The sequence below is a fragment of the Dunckerocampus dactyliophorus genome, chromosome 11, assembly GCF_027744805.1.
Source record: "Dunckerocampus dactyliophorus isolate RoL2022-P2 chromosome 11, RoL_Ddac_1.1, whole genome shotgun sequence".
NCBI lineage: Eukaryota > Metazoa > Chordata > Actinopteri > Syngnathiformes > Syngnathidae > Dunckerocampus > Dunckerocampus dactyliophorus.
The window spans coordinates 1464014-1483186 of NC_072829.1; the positions used below are offsets into that span (position 1 = coordinate 1464014).

Consider the following 19173-nt stretch of genomic DNA (forward strand, 5'->3'; position numbering starts at 1 on the left):
TCACATGAACTTCTTTTGTGCCTGCTGTGCGGTGACCAGTTGGAGTTGGATGGGAAGGTGGGCTGTGTCCACATGCTTCTGTCCCCGGCTCAAATAACCCACCTGACCGACCTGCTGGCAGCTCTTTGCATCGAAACAGGTGTGGGCATGCACCACTTCTACAGCAATGCCATGTTGGGGCCATGCTGAGCCATATTTGGCATATTTCTGTGACCCTCTAGAGTCTGAGACCAAGCGCGGGGGCATGCACAGCCGCCCGCTAGACTCGGACGACCTGCGTATGATCGAAGAAGACCTCAGCAAGCAGTTAGGCTCAAGTCCGCGGGACCTGGAGTGGGATGCCGAGTGCAACCTGGAGCCTTACGTCACCACTCTGGAGAATGGCGGTATAGTACATGGATTGGACAGCCTCTACATGAGCTACACCTGCACAATCGATAGCACGTCACCGTCTGATTTTCATAATTGCAAAGCTCCGGCCAGAGTGGAGCTTCTCAAAAATCTCAGACTCCGTGTTTGCGTGTGGACAGGTAAAACAGAGCTTTTTGGTGTGTGTCATCAGAAATGTGCAACATCATCTCATATTTTTAAACCTAATATAACCACAGAACATGATGGTATTGGCTTACGGCTGTTGGTTTCATTTCATGCAGTGGTAGACGTGCGAGTGCCGATTTAAAAAAAACAAAACAAAAAAACATTCATGGTGTGTCCTGGGCTGCACGTACAGTAAGTGGGTGCTGATTTTAAAGATAATAAGCTATTATCTCACTATATTGCAGCGTTGAGGGGAGTCGGTGCTGGTGTACCCAGCATACCTTGCGGGGACTTTGTAAATTACAGTATAAGTTACATGTTGTATTTGCTTAGTTGTCGTTACTCACATAGAATGGTAGTTTGTTGTTGTTGTGTTAACTTACCTGTTATTTGTGTGCTTAGGGATGCTGCGATCAGAGTATTATTCTGCCGATTCCGAAACCAACCATCCATGTGTGAAATCGGCCAATACAGATACTGATCACATGGATTAATTAATTGTGTTCCAAATTATTATGCAAACAGGATTTTAGTATGACATAAACATAACATTTGTTGTGTTTCAATGACATTCAATAATGGCATTGTGCCTTGGGGCTCTTGGGCTTACTGATATCAATCTCGGACAGTCATAATTAAGTTTTCAGGTGAGCCAAATTAAAAGGAAACCACTGAAAAATGATGTTGCACATTATTAAGCATGCCACCGAATTCAAGCAAAATTGAAAAAGAAAAGGATCTCTCTGCTGACAAAATATCAAATATTGCAATGCCTTGGACAAGCCATGAAAACATTCAATAATTCACAAAAACATTCGTACGGTGAAGAAATTTGTGGTGGATTGAGATGACAGCCTGTGGATTGTGCTGATAAAGGCACAATGAGAAAGGTTTCTATCAGACAAATGTATTGAATCAAGAGAGCACCTGCTAAAAAGCCATTACAAAGCAGCAAACGGGTGTTTGAAGCCGCTGGTGCCTCTGCAGTCCATGAACCTCAAGGTGTAGGATTCTCCAGAGGCTTGCAGTTATGCATGAAGCTATTATTTCGCACCTCTGACCAATACCACAAGCAGAAACAGTTGCACTGGGCCAACAAATACATAAAGATGAAAGGATGTGACGTTTTACATCAAAATAACAATTTATTTACTAATATAACACCATCAACTATTTACAATTTTCACATTTGGGACTAAACTATGTGTCTGCATGTGTGTGTGGGTGTGTGTGTGTGTGTGTGTGTGTGTGTGTGTGTGTGTGTGCGCGCGCGCGCGCGCGCGTGCGCATGAAAAAAAAATGTCCCTACAGTGTGTAACCTTCTGCACACTCCACTCCTCCATGCTCTCCCACTCCTGTCTTTCCTGACATGTGATTTTACCGTCCACATGATCTCTGCCGAGCTCTTTTCAAGTGCACTTCTGCCACCTAGTGGCCGTTTTTATGGCTTAAAACTGCTCTAAAAGTGACATCCATTAGTGTGCCGTTGCGTCATCACCTCTTTTTGCCTCTTGCACAAAAAAACGTCAAAGACGTCTTTGAGATCGGGCGTTTGGGATTATAAAACTGTATAAATACGTCTTTGGTATTGAATGAGTTAACATTGAATTCTATATCGCGGAAATTCATTTAACGCGGCCGGGTCTGGAACCAATTAACCTATATAAACGAGGGACGACTGTGTAAGTTCCACGGAGCAGACATGTTTGTTTGGAGCTGTATGCCTGTGCATTGTGACTAAAAGGGGGAGTGGGACGCTACTCAAGAAATTAGCGCAAGACACTACACTGCACACAGGGATCGCTGCAGGCTGCAATCGTACGAGACACATTTGATCAGCTTTTGTGATTGGCACTGAAAGGCATTTATCGGCATATGACGCTCACGTGCTTTTCCACGGAAATCGACGATACTGATCGATCAGAGCATCCCTATTAAAATGTCAGTTTTGCACAATAGAGGACCTCAAGTAATATGTGTGTGTTGGTGTTGCAGAAATGTTTTATTCCATGGGTCCTGCTGGGATGAGCAGCAGCGTGACGTCTGTGCGCTCTGGTAGCGAGCTGTCTGATAGCGATATGGATTCTTCTACGCACTCACTGGCCAGTCTCACTCAGCCTGCAGCGCTGGCCGCACAGGTACACCGCGTACGTGTGAGCGTGCTTGCAGTTGCAAGCATCTCTAGGTACCCAAACACGATGGTGTTGATATATAATGGCAGTTGTTTTTTTCCCCCCCCCACCTTCAAGGGCCTTATGAACTGTCCCAGGCGTTACCCGGTAGCAGGCTATCTGTCCAGTTTACCACAGACCAGCCATCGAAGCAGAGGTAATGCATTGAGAGCAAGACAAGCCATTTATATCATTTCACCTCACGGTGTGTGTTCTCTGACCACCTATGTAGGACGTTCCCGAAGCGGCCATGCGGAGCAGCTGAAGCCCGATGCTTTGCTGCGTCTGACTCTCGGCGGCCTCACCCTCACAATGCTGCAGGAGGACCCACCTCCCAAGCCGGACGGCGCCTCCTCATTGGCTCAGGTGTCTCAGGTGTTCTTCAGGGAGCTGGCTTTCTTTAAGGACAGCATGTTCAGTGAGAGAGACTTCCATAACCTAAGAGGAGGCTTCGCCAAGGCCTGCCCACACGCCCACCTCAGGTTGGGAAACTCACGCATCAACGCACACTTCTATATGACTTCAGTCTAAATTCAACCCTCTCCTGTCAGAGTGACGGGAGCGGCAGTGCAGGTTTTCTGCGAAATGCGGAGCGGACAGCGCAACAGTCGGGCGGTGACCTCTGACCTCTCCTTCAGCAGACTAGAAATGCTGGAGTGCCTCTGGGAGAACGACGAGCCTGAGTACAGCGAGGTACAAAAACCTTCTGCATTCATGTCTCGTCTATACTGTACAGTGTCGTACAGAAGCAAGGGCACAATAATTATATCTTCTCCATGGACAAAACCGTACACCAGGGGTGTCCAAAGTGGGCCATTTGCTGCCCGTGGCTGTTTTTTTTTGTTTTTTGAATGGCCCATGGCACATTCTAAAAATATTATTTAACAAGAACACTCATTTAAAAAAACGACACCATAAATGGAAAAATCAGCAGTGATTTTACAAGAACGAAGTCAAAATATTAAAGGGAAAGGCTTCTTGAGACGTCATCTGTACTTCTGTGAAGAAGGTGTCGGACGTTTCACTCCTCATCCGAAGAGCTTCGTCAGCGTACTAACAAGTGCTGGTAGCCTAGGCCTTAAATACAGTAAGCGTGGGCGGAATTGGTGTGCCAACACCCTCCTCCTATTGGTTCCTTACACTAAGACTGGGCGGAGTAGTGGTATAATCCTCTCCTGCTATTAGCACCTCCGATAAAAGGGAAGTGTCGCTCCCTGAGTTGGGTATGAACGACTCTGATACTGGCTCGTTAGCATCTATTGTTCTGGCTCGGCCCTGGCTTCACCTCATTTGCAAGACTAAGAGCTGTGGGTTTTGGTCTCAGTAACTTGCTGAACACAGGGTCCAAATTAAACCTCAAACCACCATTCCGATTCAATGATGGGTTCTGTTGTTTGACAAAAATAGCTTCCTTTACTCCTCTTTCAAACCATCTGTTTTCTTTGGCCAAAATCTTTACATCGCTGTCCTGAAAAGAGTGATTGGTTGCTTTAAGGTGTAGATGTACTGCTGATTGAGGCCCACTAGAATTATCCCTGCGATGCTGATAAAGCCTTTTTTGGAGCATTTGCTTAGTTTCCCCAATGTAGTGCTCTTTGCATTCCTCATCTTTACAGTGGATGGAATAGACCACATTGCTCTGTTTTTGGTTTGGAGCCTTGTCTTTAGGATGCACTCATTTTTGTCTCAGGGTATTTACTGGTTTGAAATAGGTTGGAATTTTGTGTTGCCATAAGATCCTCTGGAGTTTTTCGGAGACCCCCGCTACATAAGGGACTACCACTCCTCTCCTTTTTGCTTCTGTGGGCTTTTGGGTTTCTTTCCCTACTCTCTTCTTTTGACATTTGTTAAAAGCCCACCGCGGATACCCACAGGTTGAGAGCGCTCTCTGGACATGTTGTGTCTCCTTTTTCCTTCAAAACATTAAAGAGAAAAAAGTGGTAAACTAACGAGAAAAAGGTTTTATTTTACGAGAATAGTGTCATATTTTTATGAGGAAAAATAATGTCCAAAGTCAGCTGGGATAGGCTCCAGCATACCCCCCCCCCCCAACCCTAATGAGGAGAAGCGGTATAGAAAATGGATGGATGGATGAATAATGTCATTTTAGTAGCGTGGAGTTGAAATATTAAAGAAAAATGGGTTCATTTTTATATTTTGTAATATTAGGAGAAACAAAACAAAATTAAGTTGGAATTTTAGGGAAAATTAGGTTTGGGAAAAAAGTTACAATGGGAAAAAAGTTACAATATTATCTGAATAAAAAAAAGAAACTTTACAAAGATTATTTATAAGAAAGTTGAAATATTTAATAAATTAATTGTTAATTAATAAATGAATAGCAATTTGTTTTTTAAAAGGTCATGATATGAGAAACAAAACAAAATAAATACAATGTTATGGGAATAAAGTCATAATATGAAAAAAAGAACATTATTTATTTTATCATTGGAAAATAAAAACTACAACAACTGCAAAAATGGGGGAAAAAGAGGAAAGGCCGAAGTTTGTACAAAGAATATGCTTTTTCACCTATATCACAAATCTTAAATCCAGTTTTTCTTGAAATATATATACAGTATATATATATATATATATATATATATATATATATATATAAAACGTCTTAGCATATCTACATGTGTGTTTACCAAATATCAAAGCAGCAAAGTTGCATCCTTTCATTTTTCACTATGTGGCTCTCGCTGGAAAACACTCCTGCTGTAGACAGTAAACTTGGATATACTTTAGAGTAGTCAGTGTACAGTTTGTATAGCAGTATAGATTCACTATCCACTAAACAAGGAGTCAAAACACAGGCATTGTTGTTGAAAGAGCTGGCAACACAAGTGAGTTCACGTCAAAGTGACCAAGTCCCAATTGTCAATGCTGAATGAGAGCACCATTCATTGTTGCTGGAATCCTCCTCTACTTTTCAAACTGCCGTATTTTTACGACCATAAGGCGCAACGTATTAAAAGGCGCAGTCTCAGTTACAGGTGCTATTTTTGTATTTAACACATATACAAGGCGCACCGTATTATTGGGCGCAGATATGCACGCTAAATATGCACGCTAAAACATACCGTGTGGCTCAGAAGTCAGTGAGGAAGCAACAGTGCTTTATTTCTTTAGACAGATTAAGAGCAGAACTCTCATTCAATTTATCAAACCCACTTGAAAGCAGGATGGTCATCACTCAACACAACAGTCTCAGTCATGGTGCACAACTAACATTGCACAGCAACGCAAAAACAGACACTACCGCTATTTTTGCAGAGCAATAACTAACAACTATGTAGCTCAAACATGTAACATTAAGAGCATTTGCACCAAAACACGACTGCAAAGCACGCTGGGGCACAGGAAGTGTTCCAAGCGACGCTGCAATACGCTAGCATACATGCTATTGTATGTTTTTAAAAAGCCAGCGGGAGCAAAACTGAGTTGGGTTGTACTTTATTGAAGTATTTAACAATGTACTCACGTTATTTTTGATCAATCCTCATCCACAAATCCATCAAAGTCCTCATCTTCTGTATCCCAAATGAACAGCGGGGCAAGTTCTCCATCAAACACGGCAGGTTCCCTGTCGTCAGAGTCAGTCTTGTTGCCGTGCGGCGCCTCATAAATGATGCTGGCTTTTGCAAAAGCTCGAACAATAGTGCATCAGACACGTTAGCCCAAGCATCCACAATTCATTCACAAAATTGTGGTGTAATTCGGCCGGCGCTTCCTCCCAGTCTGAGTGAAACTGTGTTCGCTAGCTGTCATCCATCGCTCCCACGCCGCTTGCAATTTCACTTTAAACGGCGTGTTTACACCGATGTCCAGCGGTTGGAGTTCCTTCGTCAAGCCTCCCGGAATGATGTCAAGCTCCAAGTTCATTTGCTGCACTTGGTTTTCTTTAGACAGCGTCTTCTTCTTAAATCACCACAGGCGGCAGTTTCTGTCCATTACCATGGCAACCAAGCACAACAGTAGAAGCCGAGTTCTCATGCCCCGTTGTGTGTATCGCTACTCTGCTGGTCCCCTTCTCTACAGTGTGCTTCACCGGGATGTGGAAAGTGAACGGCACGTCATCCATGTTGGTGATGTACAGTAGTTGGGCTGGATGTGTTTGTCTGCAATGTTTTTACTGCAGTCGGAGCGGAAGATGGCCTGCTTTCCTTGTAATCCGCTGGATGTTGCTTCGCCACTGTAGGCCTTGCCCGGAAGGATAGATGGCGCCGTTTCACAAAATATACCTATATAACTACTGGGACGTGCCTTTAGCGTCTTCAGTCACGTCCACCTTTCCTCTATATAAGCAGCGTGTCGGCAGGAGACGCTCCCAGTCAGTCGAACGGAGCGCTCATAAAAGTCACACAGCACCACTTACAGATTTTGAAACTCGGCACACAAATAAGGCGCTCCGCCCATTTTGGACAAAATTTAAGACTTTTAAGTGCACCTTATGGTCGTGAAAATACGGTAGTTGTGTTTTTCACATGATCGATCACATTGCCCTGCGTCTCTTTCCTAGTTGCTCCAATTCCAGAAAGCCAGTATGTTTACAGTTGGAGTGGCAGCCAAACCCTGTGCCCAGCTACACTACAGCCTCACTGAGAATCACCTGAGGAAGGTATGAACGTGCGCACACACACGCGCACCTGCCGTATATACAGGAAGCTACTATTGACCTCATTGAATGTTTGCAGGGTAAACAGCGAGTGGTGCGGCGTGAAAGTGTGGTGCGAGTAGAGCTAGAAGATCTCAGTGCCGAGTTGGACCTGGACGTCCTCGGTCGGCTGGGCAACCTGAGCAAGGCCTTCAGCCGCATTCCTGCCGAGAACGTCGGACCCGACAACCTGCAGGTGGCCCTCATTTGAGTCCGTCTTGCGGAAACTGTGCCGCCAGCATTCCATTTGACTCGTATGCTGCATCCCCTTTTCAGACACAAAGCACCGAGCTGTGCTCTTCCTTCTCCCTCCTCGCCCCGCACGCCGTCCTCAGGCTTCGTTTCCCCGTACCGGACCTGCGCCCACTCTCCGAGTGCCAGCCTCCGAGCCAGAGGGCGGTGAGGGAGGAGACTCTGGTGTTGGAGCTGACCGATTTGGTGCTCAAGCATCAAGAAGCACCGGATCTCCAGAGCGAGCAGCCCTGCCAGGGTCAGCTGTTGGCGCCCTGCCTCACCCAGCTGCTGGAGGCGTCCTTCACTGACCTGCATGGTGGGGGCACACACAACCTCTGAGATTAATTGATTATTCAGTGACAGAAGACATTAGGGGCACTTGCATATCTGATAATGATCCGATGAATAAGCTGTATCCCTTTTTACAAATATATGGTAATCATGCTCACTTTTAAATGACGCCGCATCTTAACGAGAGCTGTTTCTACGCTTTTGCCCCTAATTATAAAAGGTAAACAAAAGGCCTCTCAGTATGATGCAGTGCACGCCCTACACGACCATATTCTTAAAATGAATACCTTTGTAAGAGTGTCATTTTTATTCAAGCTTTTTAAAATGGTGTAGCCCATCAGTGTCGTTTTGTGTATGACACAAAAATAATCTGCAATTATTGGCTGTCACAACGCAACCAATTGATGGAGGCGTTTAGTAAGAATATTCCCTATTTTCCCAGGATCATATGAGGGCTGGGAGGGAGACTCCTTCCCCTGCATCAGAGTGAAGAAAAGCCACGACTCCATGCCAAGGTGAGTGGATGGTACTGTACTTAACATCAGGGGTGTCCAAACTTTTTCCAGCATAGACATGCTAAGAAGTTCTGTATATTAACAAAAATAATAGCCTGCATCTCAGCTTTGTGATACAAGGGAAAAGCCTATTATTAGTATCAACTTCACTCTTTGTTCTTTTTCAAATATTTCAACTTTCTTCTGATAATTAATTTATTAAAATGAATGAAAATTAAGTCTGACTTTATTCTCATAATATTTTGACTTTGTTACGGTAATATTATGACTTTTCTGCCAAAATGTTTTCCCAAAAATTACAACTTTGTTTGTTTCTCATCATAATACGACTTAAAAAATTAATATTCCAACTCTATGCTACAAAAATGACATGATTTTTTTCTCTTAATATTTTGACATTATTCTTGTAAAGTTACAGCTGTTCAACTTCCTTCTGGTACATTTTCTTCTCAGACTTTAGGACTTTATTCCCATAATATTTTTACTTTATTCCCGTAATATTATGACTTTTTCCCCAACATAATTTCCCCAAAGTTTAAATTTTATTGTTTGTAAGGAAAAATAACATTTTTTCTTCAATATTCCAACTCTATGCTACAAAAAGGACATTATTTTTTTTTTCATATTACAGGATTATTCTTGCTAAATAGTTTTTTCTCATTAGAATACAACTTTTATCTCTCAATATTTGGACTTTTTTCTCGTAGAATTGCAGCTGTTCTTTCCATTTTTGCTGTTGTTTTTTCCCCCAGATATTTAAACTTTTTTCTCATAATTATGACTTTATTCCCATAAATGTTCTTCTCGTAATAATGACCTTTTGCCCATTACATTGGGACTTTATTCCCATAATATTTTGACTTTATTCCCGTAATATTGTGACTTTTTCCCCAACCTAATTTCCCAAAAATGACACTGTTTGTTTCTAATTATGACCTTATTCCCATAATAAATTTGACTTTATTTTCATAACATTATGACGTTTTCAGCAACCTCATTTGCCAAAAATGAAGATGTTTTTTTTTTTGTAAGATGAACATTTTTTTTCTCTTAATATTTTGCCTGTAAAATTGATATAGCTGTTTTTACCATTTTTGCTGTTTTTTTATTTTCCAGTTTTGTGAAATTATTTGTTTAGAATGAAAAAACAGCTACAGGCGTCACTTTGGACACCCCTGCTTTACACAAACCTCCCATAGGGACTTTTATTGTGTAAACAGGAAGAGCCATTTTCCCCATTAAGCAAAACACCTTGTTTATTTGTTTTTACTATCTGGAATACGCCATTCACAGGCTATCAGTGCGAGTGCGAGGAGGCGAGATGCAGGGCCAAGCCGCGGGGCTAGCCGGCTTGAACCTGGGCCTCGCCAGAGACCTGGGGGCTGCCTTCTTTGAAAGCCACTGTGATCTCAACGACAAAACCAGCTCCCCGTTCTCCTCCAACCGCACCATGTTTGAGACTGAGGAGGTACGCCATTCACAAGTCACTTAACTTTTCATTTATGAGCCTTCCAATCACGTCCCCCCTCTCCCCGATGGTGTAGATGGTGATCCCGGCCGACCCGGAGGAGATGCGTCAGTTCCAATCCCAGTGCGTCGCTCAGTGTCAGTGCGCTGTGGATGTTAGGTTTCCTCTGGCGTACGTCCTTCTGCCCAGCAAGCAGGCTTTCCAAAGCATCTACAACAGGTAGAAAGAAATAAGCCGTCTGACATTTACTTCGCTGCTGATCGTCATTTGTAAAACTCGGCTCCTCTCCGCAGGATCAATAATGACCTGCTGATGTGGGAGCCGCCTCCCCCTCCGCCCCTCTCAGCCCACAGCTCTGTGCACAGTCGCCAACAGCACGATGAGTTTCAACTCTGCAAGTCGGCCTTCCGGCTGGGTGAGTTCTGGGTTTTTCAGGGTGAATCATGCATTCAACAGCCACTTGCAAAATCTCCCAAGAGGGTGTGAAATGCGCTGCATTATACCGACGGGTATAATTAGGGTTGTGAACAATACAATACCCCGATGCGATCGTATATATCAGCTTTGACAAGCGAGAGATGCGGCTGCATCGATAGCAGCCTCCTGGATCGATAAGAATCAGCCATAAATCCTCAATGGATTGTAGAAACATGCAAGACTAGACTAGTAAAACTAAAACAGAGACAACATCAGATTAAAAGCACTCAATGAATACAGAGCCACCATCCACCAGTACGAGCCTGGACTTTGTTTTGCAGAGCAGATTATACGTCGCTGTTTGCCAGCATGAATTAACCTGAGGTTGTGCACAAATCCCTCAAACAAATATGCACATTAGCACTCAGTAACGTCATCAAATCTTACTTTTATGCATTCCCACATAGTATCAGCCTTTGGGACCAAATATGAGGTGAAAGAAAAAATGGGAAAAATACAGTATAGTGTATACTATCTGTGCAGAAAGTGGGGTGAAAGTTAGATGGTGCTTTCAGGGACCGTCAAACAAAGTTGGACAGGTCGCTGCTAGCAACAAACTGGGGGATTTGGGGGAATTTTTTTTTTTTTTTTTTTTTTTAGTAAATAATGGCTCATATTTCCAAAACTGATGTCCATTCACATAAAATGTGATATACTGTAATTTCCAGACTAAAGAACGCACCGGTATTTAAGCCGCACCCACTAAATTTAAAGAGAAAAACAGATTCGTCCATAGATAAGTTGCACCGGTCGACCGGCCGCATGTTTCCACGTCGTGACATGGGATATTTAGCACACACAAAGATGTTGCACACTAAGATGAAACATAAACAGTAGCCCGGCAGAAAAGTCATGCTGTCATTACCGTCTTCATCGTTCTCTTTAAAAGAGCAGACGTCTTGTTGAATGATTTTGCGGTGGAACATGGACCCTGGCCCAGCAAGGTGTACTGTGGTCGGACACATGCTTCGGCAGCCCCGGTGTGCCGCCATATTCTCATTCCAGAATACCAGAAGCAAGTGTCTCTCCTTCAGACATTTGCTCAACATTACTGAGGAAAGACCATCTACTGGTCACATTTGGTATTACAGTTTGCTGCATGGACCTCCCGGCACCTCTCCACACATTCTGCTCTGAGGAGGGCGCTGCTCAGAAGCACAGGAGATGTAGCGAGACCAGAACGTGACCACATATTAGCAGCATCACTGCATAAGCCGCAGGGTTGAAAGTATGACAAAAAAGTAGCGGCGTATACACCGGAAATGATGGTACTTATTTCCAAATTATTTGTCTACACGATGTCTACATCAATCGTTTGAACACCGCATGGAATCCTGTTTTTAAAATACAGCGTTTTTGAATCGCATCGTAACCTGTGTACCTAGATTCGCCTATCACAAAGACCTTTACATCCCTAGTAACAGCAGAAGCAGCACTCAACAATTGTGCCGTGCAGTTCTACAGCACAATGATAAACATATCCTGTTTGTGTACAGAGCAATTCAGTACACAATAATCATTCCCGGTCTCTTCTCTGATGTAGACTCTGACTCAGAGGAGGACGAACCTCAGTTCTACTTGGCCAATGAACCATCAGGGAGGACAAAGTCGGCGCTCCAGTCCAACCACAACCTCAGCCTCCTCTCCCTCACCGTCGTCATCGGCAAAGGTCGCCTTCAAGCCAGGACAGACAAGAAGGCAAGTCAAATGCTTGAAGCTGGCTTGCTGAACGTGCCTGAGTAAACTTTCTTGGTGGAACGAACACCAGGAGGACCAGAGTCACGGAGAAATCGTGCTTGACCTGGAAGGGGGGAAGATATTCAGTGTAGCACAGCACCAGAATGACCCTAATCTCAGTTTCCTGTGTCTGGAGAGTCGACGGGTAGAGCTCTACCATCGAGGTACCACACATTTTATCACAATATAATTAGTATTTATCACTTTAAATTGTGTTTTCTTTTTTTGTTCCCCATAGCTGTTGTGAAAGACACCGCTATTCCGCCACGGATAGAGATGCCCAAGTTCATTGCCCCCAAACACTTGGACCCGACCATCTACCCCACTGAGGTGGGGGTCAGCAGTGTGAGCGGCAGGGAGGCGGAGCCACAGATGCTGTCCACAGCCATCAAAATCACACTGGACTCACAGAGGAATGTGAAGGTACACTTCATCCTCAGGGTTGCTACGCAAGTATGAAAAGGAGGGATGTCACCAGATCTCGCCAGATTAAAACATGACAAGATTTCTTGTTCAGACAAAAACTGCCTCGCGATAATAAATGAATAAATTAATTAATCATGTATTAATCATTAATTAATACATGAAAATGAACTTGCCCACCTCAAACATATCCACCCGACTCCATCTGGGGGAAAAAAAAAGCTGCATGTCAGAGCCTTCGTCCCAACAGTCAACACTCACTGAGACGTTTGGTCGAAAATGTAAAAAGTGCAAAATGGTGTGTGCTCACAGAAAGTCATGGCTGCTCTTTAATACGGTTGAAAAGGCAGCATTTCAAGAAATGTTACAAATATTAGACAATACGAATTTCATGTGAGAACGTACATGTCACAAACGGCAGTTCCACAACTTTACAACATTATTATATTATTATTATACTGTATATTATATATTATCACAGCATTTGTGGTTTATTTGGTCTCCAAAAATGTTGACAATAATGGGTTAGCATCAAGTTGTGGGACAGCAAACATTTCAAAATGCACCTGCATTGTTTTCTGATGAAGTTAAATAAAGTTTGTTTGACCTGTCCTATTTTTTAATTGTAATTTTCTTATGTTAAAATCTCATCTCATCTCGTTCCCGTGAGGTGGGTGTCTCGTTACACCCCTGCTGGGACAGTATGAAATTAGATTTGATACATTTCCAGGTCAGGAAACGTATGGAAAAGGGAAAGTCGGGTCTGAAAAAATATTTGTTTCCACAACTGGTACCACTGTTCGGTTTTCTAAAAGGTAAAATGAATGAATAACTAAAATCAAAAAGAAATTGATTCATTTTATTTTTGTGTTGTTGTGATGTTTTTTGGGGGGTTTATGTGAGAGCACACAGTGGGTGATGTATCCCAGAAGAAATTTGGGAATGTTAACATGTTATCCTCTGCCAAGCCTTTGTATGAGCTACATTACCTAGCTATAATCTACTGGACTTACATGTTACATAATGACATACATATTCAGAATAATGGAAAGAAACAATTAATTCCATAATTGAATTACTTGATAGTAGGACTGCAACTAACGATTATTTTCTTAGTCGATTAATGTGAAGCTTGCTGTTTCGATTCATCAAATAATCGGTTAGGCTCGAGACCAGCTCCCTGCACCGCACCCCGAACATCAAAGGATGCGGAGGGCCACTTTGATATTTTTATGTATTTGTAATTTTGTAAAAAGGTCAGAAAAAAACTTATATATATTGAAAATAGGGGTGCACGACATCCACGGACCGCTATGAGGGAATTATGATGTCATACCGATAAACCTCATAACATTAAAATATTTCTCATAAATGATCATTTTAAGAAAAAGCCTCCAATGAGGCGAAATTACCCGTATTGTGCAGGTGAGCAAGTCCAGCGCTCCTTTTTTCTCTTGCCTGTGACGTCACTTCCCCTCAGCTCACTTGTAAACTAAGATTCACTGTTTCAGAGGAAGACATTTGGCATGCTAGTTGTACCAAATGCTCCTCGATGAGGGGGGGGAAAAAAACATTGAGCACACAAAAATACTTATCAGTCACCTGAAACGGCAGCGCCACGGCGTTTGAAAAGTGCTAAAGGTTTGCCAGAGACCTCCGTTGCGTCACACCGGCTGCTCGGAGCATGTGCCCAAATACAGTGCACCTTGCTGGGCCACAGCAGGTGGCTCCCTCCACTCTATACTCTGGTTCTCCTGGTAGTAGTGATGTGCTAGTAGTAATGTTGTGATATTTGATTGGGACAAATCAACAGGTACAGTTGGTCAAATCCTGATTTGTTCCAGTCCGTCTTACCTCCAGGTGTGCACAAACTACACTTAAACCTACATTTTCAAAAGTAGATATAAAAATCGTTTATTGATATCATGCTGGTCTTGCAGAAAGCAGAAAATTACCCTTATTGGTTTGAAAAAAAATCTCTAGTATCAACATTTCAGTTTCTTCTATCTATATTGTGCCTTTTTTTCTCTATTTTTCTCCTTTTTGCTGGGTTGTTTGGTTTAATTTTACTTCTTGAATGTGCCGTGCGTGGGCCAATAAAAAGCAAGCTGTGGGACTCACACTTTGGACACCCCCGCCCTAGACAGACCAAATCAGCATGAAGCAAACACAAACAGTTAGTGGTTTGGTCGGCAACATATGAGAAAAGAGGCAAAAATGTTGATCACTGTTTTCCAAAGTCAAAGCTGACTGCTTTCATGGATGACTCAGGACATTGTAAAAATATTTACATTTGGGAGGCTGAACTTTGAGGATATTTACATTTTTAAATAAAAAAAAACGATTAGTTGAATACCAAAATAGTTGTGCAATAATTGGATAATCGATTAATCATCCATTCATGGATTAATTGCTGCAGCTCTAAAGATGCACATCTACTGAGTCTTTTGAAATGTCAGATCCATAGAAACCCTGAGAAACCCTGTGTGTACCTCATTTGTTGGAGAGCTTAAATGAAATGAATACTCCTGTGTCTTCTCCTAGGAGTTTCTTGTCGCCCTTCGACTTCAGGGGGCCACCATGCGGCATTATGTGACGCAGACCAATCACAGCTGGCATGAGCAGGTAACCATTAAAGCCACCAGGCTGCACAAATGGCAATGTGACATCATGTCAGAGTGGCACACCCCAGGTACCAAAGGCTAGTCTGACACTCTCGGTTGTGTACTTTGTCTCTTCAGTTAGCCTGAAACGTGTTATTTTTATGACTATATCTGATATTAGTGCATTATTCTACTGGCTAGACTGTCTTGTGTGCATGTTACAGCTTGTTGACTTCCTGGATGTCATCGATGACCCTATCCTGGGATACACAGCCCCTGCTGTCATCACCGTCCTCCACACACACCTAGCTACCTGTGCTGTCGACTATAGGTTAGACACTGCGACTCCTTTTACGTGCTTCTCCGGAATCCTCATTCATATCAAACCCTCTTTGCCGCCTCTTGTCTGCCAGGCCACTGTATCTACCGCTGCGAATGTTGCTCACAGCAGAGTCCTTTTCTCTGTCCAGTAATATCATTGTCGACACGGCCACCTTCCACCTCAGGTAAACATCACCTGTGGTGAGAGTGAATGTAAGAATACCGGTACACAAAATGTGGCATTAAAGTCATGTATTTGTTGTTGTTGTTGTTGTTGTTGTTATTGTCAGATTCATCCTAGATGACTCCGCCCTCTACCTCTCCGACAAATGTGATAGCGATGTAGTGGACCTGAGGAGGGGTACATAACTTGCTACACAACTACACACACTGTACACTCACAGGCCACAACATTAGGTACAGCTACAATCACAATAATAAGCATAATTTACCTTAATTCCTGAGAAGAAACATTGTGCAGATTACATGAATTTAGTTCTTTGGGTCTAATTAGATTGTGCAGGTGTACCTAATGAAGGGTCCAGTCTGCACACGTAATTGTGAATTCAGTTATTTTCCTTCCGTTGGCATCAAACATAGAAGGAATTTTTGAAATGCTTCTGGAAATGAGCCCATTGAAGGCACCGTGATTCTTTTGTGTCACACAGACTATGTTTGCGTTCTGGACATTGACCTCCTGGAGCTTGCCATCACCACATGGAAAGGCAGCGACGCAGGCAAGCTGGTGAGTGCCTCCCGTCGGCCGGCACGCCTCATTCTTCCAATTTAGCAGCCATGTATCGCTATATCTGCTATACCGGGGGTGTCCGAGGTGCGGCTTGTTTTTTACTGGCCCCCGCCACATTGTAGAAATAAAAGTAAACCAAAAAAACCCACAAAAATGGGAAAAACAGAGCAAAAAGGCAAAATGTAAAGGGAAGACTCTGAAATGTTGACACTAATAACCAATAAGTTTTGTCTTTAAATATATATGATTTTTTTTAAGCCTTTTTACAAAATTAATTGCATAAAAATATCAAAGTGGCCCCCCCACATTTTTTGATTTTCGGCAGGCCTCGGTGCAAAAAGTTTAACAGTTTTAAGCTTATTACTGGTATTACTTTTTTATTATATACAGTATAATATAGTTAAATTATTTATGTAATAATATATAGCATTATAATCTAATTAACAATTATTACTTGATTTATTATATATTGTTTTATTATTTATATTAATATAATACAATATATATGAAGGTATAATTTGTAAATATAATATATATAAATATGTATATTAATTATAAAATACTATATAATCCATCCATCCATTTTCTATTCCGCTTCTTCCTCATTAGGGTCGCGGGGGCATGCTGGAGCCTATCCCAGCTGACTTCGGGCGACAGGCGGGGTACACCCTGGACTGGTCAAAATACTATATAATATATTATTTAATTGTATGTATTTGTAATATACTTATATTATTTTTACTACTATTATGACTACTTCTATATCTACTACATGTAATCTACTACTAGTAGGGGTGTCATGAGACGATACATGAGATTGGGTCTACGAGAACGAGACGAAATTTCAACTTTAATTTTCAGAAAATGTGCAATGAAATATTATATGGATATATATTGCAATCTACCTATTTAATTCCTACTACGTTACACTTTTCTGCTCTGTGTGTGTACTGTATGCTAGCGGCCCCGTCTCCGTCCACCGAGAGAAAGAGACTATGACTGACAAAAGGGCTCACTCCGTTCATGCCATTGTTCTATGGAACAACTGCACCAGTGTGCTGAAGGCAAAGCACAGAGTGAACCCTCTTCCTGCCTGTTTGGAGGCGAGAGGCGAGGAAAACAGACACGCATGCAAATGGCGACATATTGAGGCCGGTAAAATTATGCATTTCATTTTCAATTATTTTGTGATTAATTCATGAATTTATTGTTCTTTCAGGCCTAGTACACACAAGACGTTTTTTTTTTCAAACGAGAAATCTTGTCACGTTTTAGTCTCGCGAGATCTCGCGACAGGGCCGCACGGTGGTCTAGTGGTTAGCACGTTAGCCAACACAGTAACAGCCTGGAGATCGGGAAGATCTGGGTTCGATTCTCCCTTGGGCATTACTGTGTGGAGTTTGCATGTTCTCCCTGTGTGCGTGTGGGTTTTCTCCCGGTACTCCGGCTTCCTCCCACATTCCAAAAACATGCAGGTGAGGTTAATTGGTGACTCTAAATTGTCCATAGGTATGAATGTGAGTGTGAATGGTTGTTTGTCTATATGTGCCCTGCGATTGGCTGGCGACCAGTCCAGGGTGTACCCCGCCTGTTGCCCGAAGTCAGCTGGGATAGGCTCCAGCATGCCCCCGCGACCCTAATGAGGAGAAGCGGTATAGAAAATGGATGGATGGAGATCTCGCGACACCCCTAACTACTAGTACAGCTGATTCTCCCAACCTGTCACTGTTCTCCAGGCTCAGCCCCTTTTTGAGCTCCGCTGCTCCAACAACGTAGTTCACCTGCACACTTGTGCAGATTCCTGCGCCGCCCTGGTCAACATGCTGCAGTACCTTGTATCCCAGGGTGACCTGCACCCCCCTCCCCGACACACCTCACCCACAGAAATCGCCGGACAGAAGCTTCCGGTAAGGCCAATGTTATTCATCGGAGAGCCAGTGATGTGAAGGAAGGCTGTAACGTCTAACATCTTATTATTTTATGTATTTAGCTGTCCGAGAGCCCCGCGTCTGTGCTGCCCTGCCCTGCTGCTGAAACGACCGAGATCAACCAGTATGATCTGACTGATGCCTTAATAGACACCGAGAAGAGCCACCAGGAAGCGAAGATAGATCCAGGTTCTGCAGACACATTTTTGCTGATTTAAGGCTCATTAGGCTCATGATGGGACACCACCTTGGCTTTGTCCAGGCTCGCCCTCCATGCCAAGAGGCTCGCCAGTCTCTGTCTACCTGTTCCCCGGTGAAGCCTCCAAGCGCGACCTCTCCGTACTTGAGGAGGAGGAGGACTCTGAGCTGGATGGGCTCGTCGCCACAGCAACGGAAGCACAAGCAGATATGATGGTGGACGAAGGCTCTGAGGGCTCTACCGACAACGACGACTTTTGCATCTTGGAGGCCCCCGGCATGGGCATACCTGTAAGGCTCCACTTTGATTTCACCAATAATTACAACGCTACACTTTGGTAGGCTACACCATTTTTATGTTTGCATTGTCAAAGGCTGAGAATGGTAACTTGCCCGAAATAATACTGTCACAATATAGTCATCACGACACAGCGATTGTGCGATCATCATTACAGAAGCAACAAAACCAGCGTGTAAGGATCTCATGAAGGAAAATAAAAAAATAATAGTAGTCAATAAAACTGTAGTATTAACCTAATACACTATCGGAATTTAAAACTGTAGCATTAACCTAATACACTATTGGAATTTAAATGTATGAAACCAATGGTTTTAATTCATGATTTAACCATGTGTCAGTGAACCATAATTCATTTCATGTTGGTACAGTCGTCCCTCGCTGCATTGCAGCACAAACATCGCTCTCTCTCTCTATCGCGGTTTTTCAAAAACATATTGATTAATAAATAAATGATGGCTGTTTTGTGGTTGACTATGGCCTATCAAAAAATATGCATTTTTAAGCAAATTGCACTTTTTTTCCCCAAATTCTGCATTTTCAGGCATGAAAATTGCTAAATGA

The 19173-nt window shown here is 43.0% G+C and overlaps 1 protein-coding gene across 3 annotated transcripts in view; it reads left to right on the forward strand.

Annotated features, from left to right (window-relative positions):
• Nucleotides 1–19173, forward strand: part of atg2a (autophagy related 2A) — a 39386-nt gene that overhangs the window by 10095 nt on the left and 10118 nt on the right. For all 3 annotated transcript variants that reach the window (XM_054792134.1, XM_054792135.1, XM_054792136.1), the window contains 24 exons: nt 40–139; nt 222–386; nt 2533–2675; nt 2787–2865; nt 2941–3190; nt 3260–3401; nt 7234–7332; nt 7409–7564; nt 7645–7918; nt 8336–8408; nt 9702–9876; nt 9953–10095; nt 10170–10291; nt 11897–12051; nt 12122–12254; nt 12329–12513; nt 15058–15138; nt 15341–15447; nt 15530–15622; nt 15728–15798; nt 16106–16182; nt 17922–18092; nt 18176–18302; nt 18376–18602. In XM_054792134.1, coding sequence (XP_054648109.1) covers nt 40–139; nt 222–386; nt 2533–2675; nt 2787–2865; nt 2941–3190; nt 3260–3401; nt 7234–7332; nt 7409–7564; nt 7645–7918; nt 8336–8408; nt 9702–9876; nt 9953–10095; nt 10170–10291; nt 11897–12051; nt 12122–12254; nt 12329–12513; nt 15058–15138; nt 15341–15447; nt 15530–15622; nt 15728–15798; nt 16106–16182; nt 17922–18092; nt 18176–18302; nt 18376–18602 — 3348 coding nt within the window. The remainder of the gene's footprint in view (nt 1–39; nt 140–221; nt 387–2532; nt 2676–2786; nt 2866–2940; nt 3191–3259; nt 3402–7233; nt 7333–7408; nt 7565–7644; nt 7919–8335; nt 8409–9701; nt 9877–9952; nt 10096–10169; nt 10292–11896; nt 12052–12121; nt 12255–12328; nt 12514–15057; nt 15139–15340; nt 15448–15529; nt 15623–15727; nt 15799–16105; nt 16183–17921; nt 18093–18175; nt 18303–18375; nt 18603–19173) is intronic.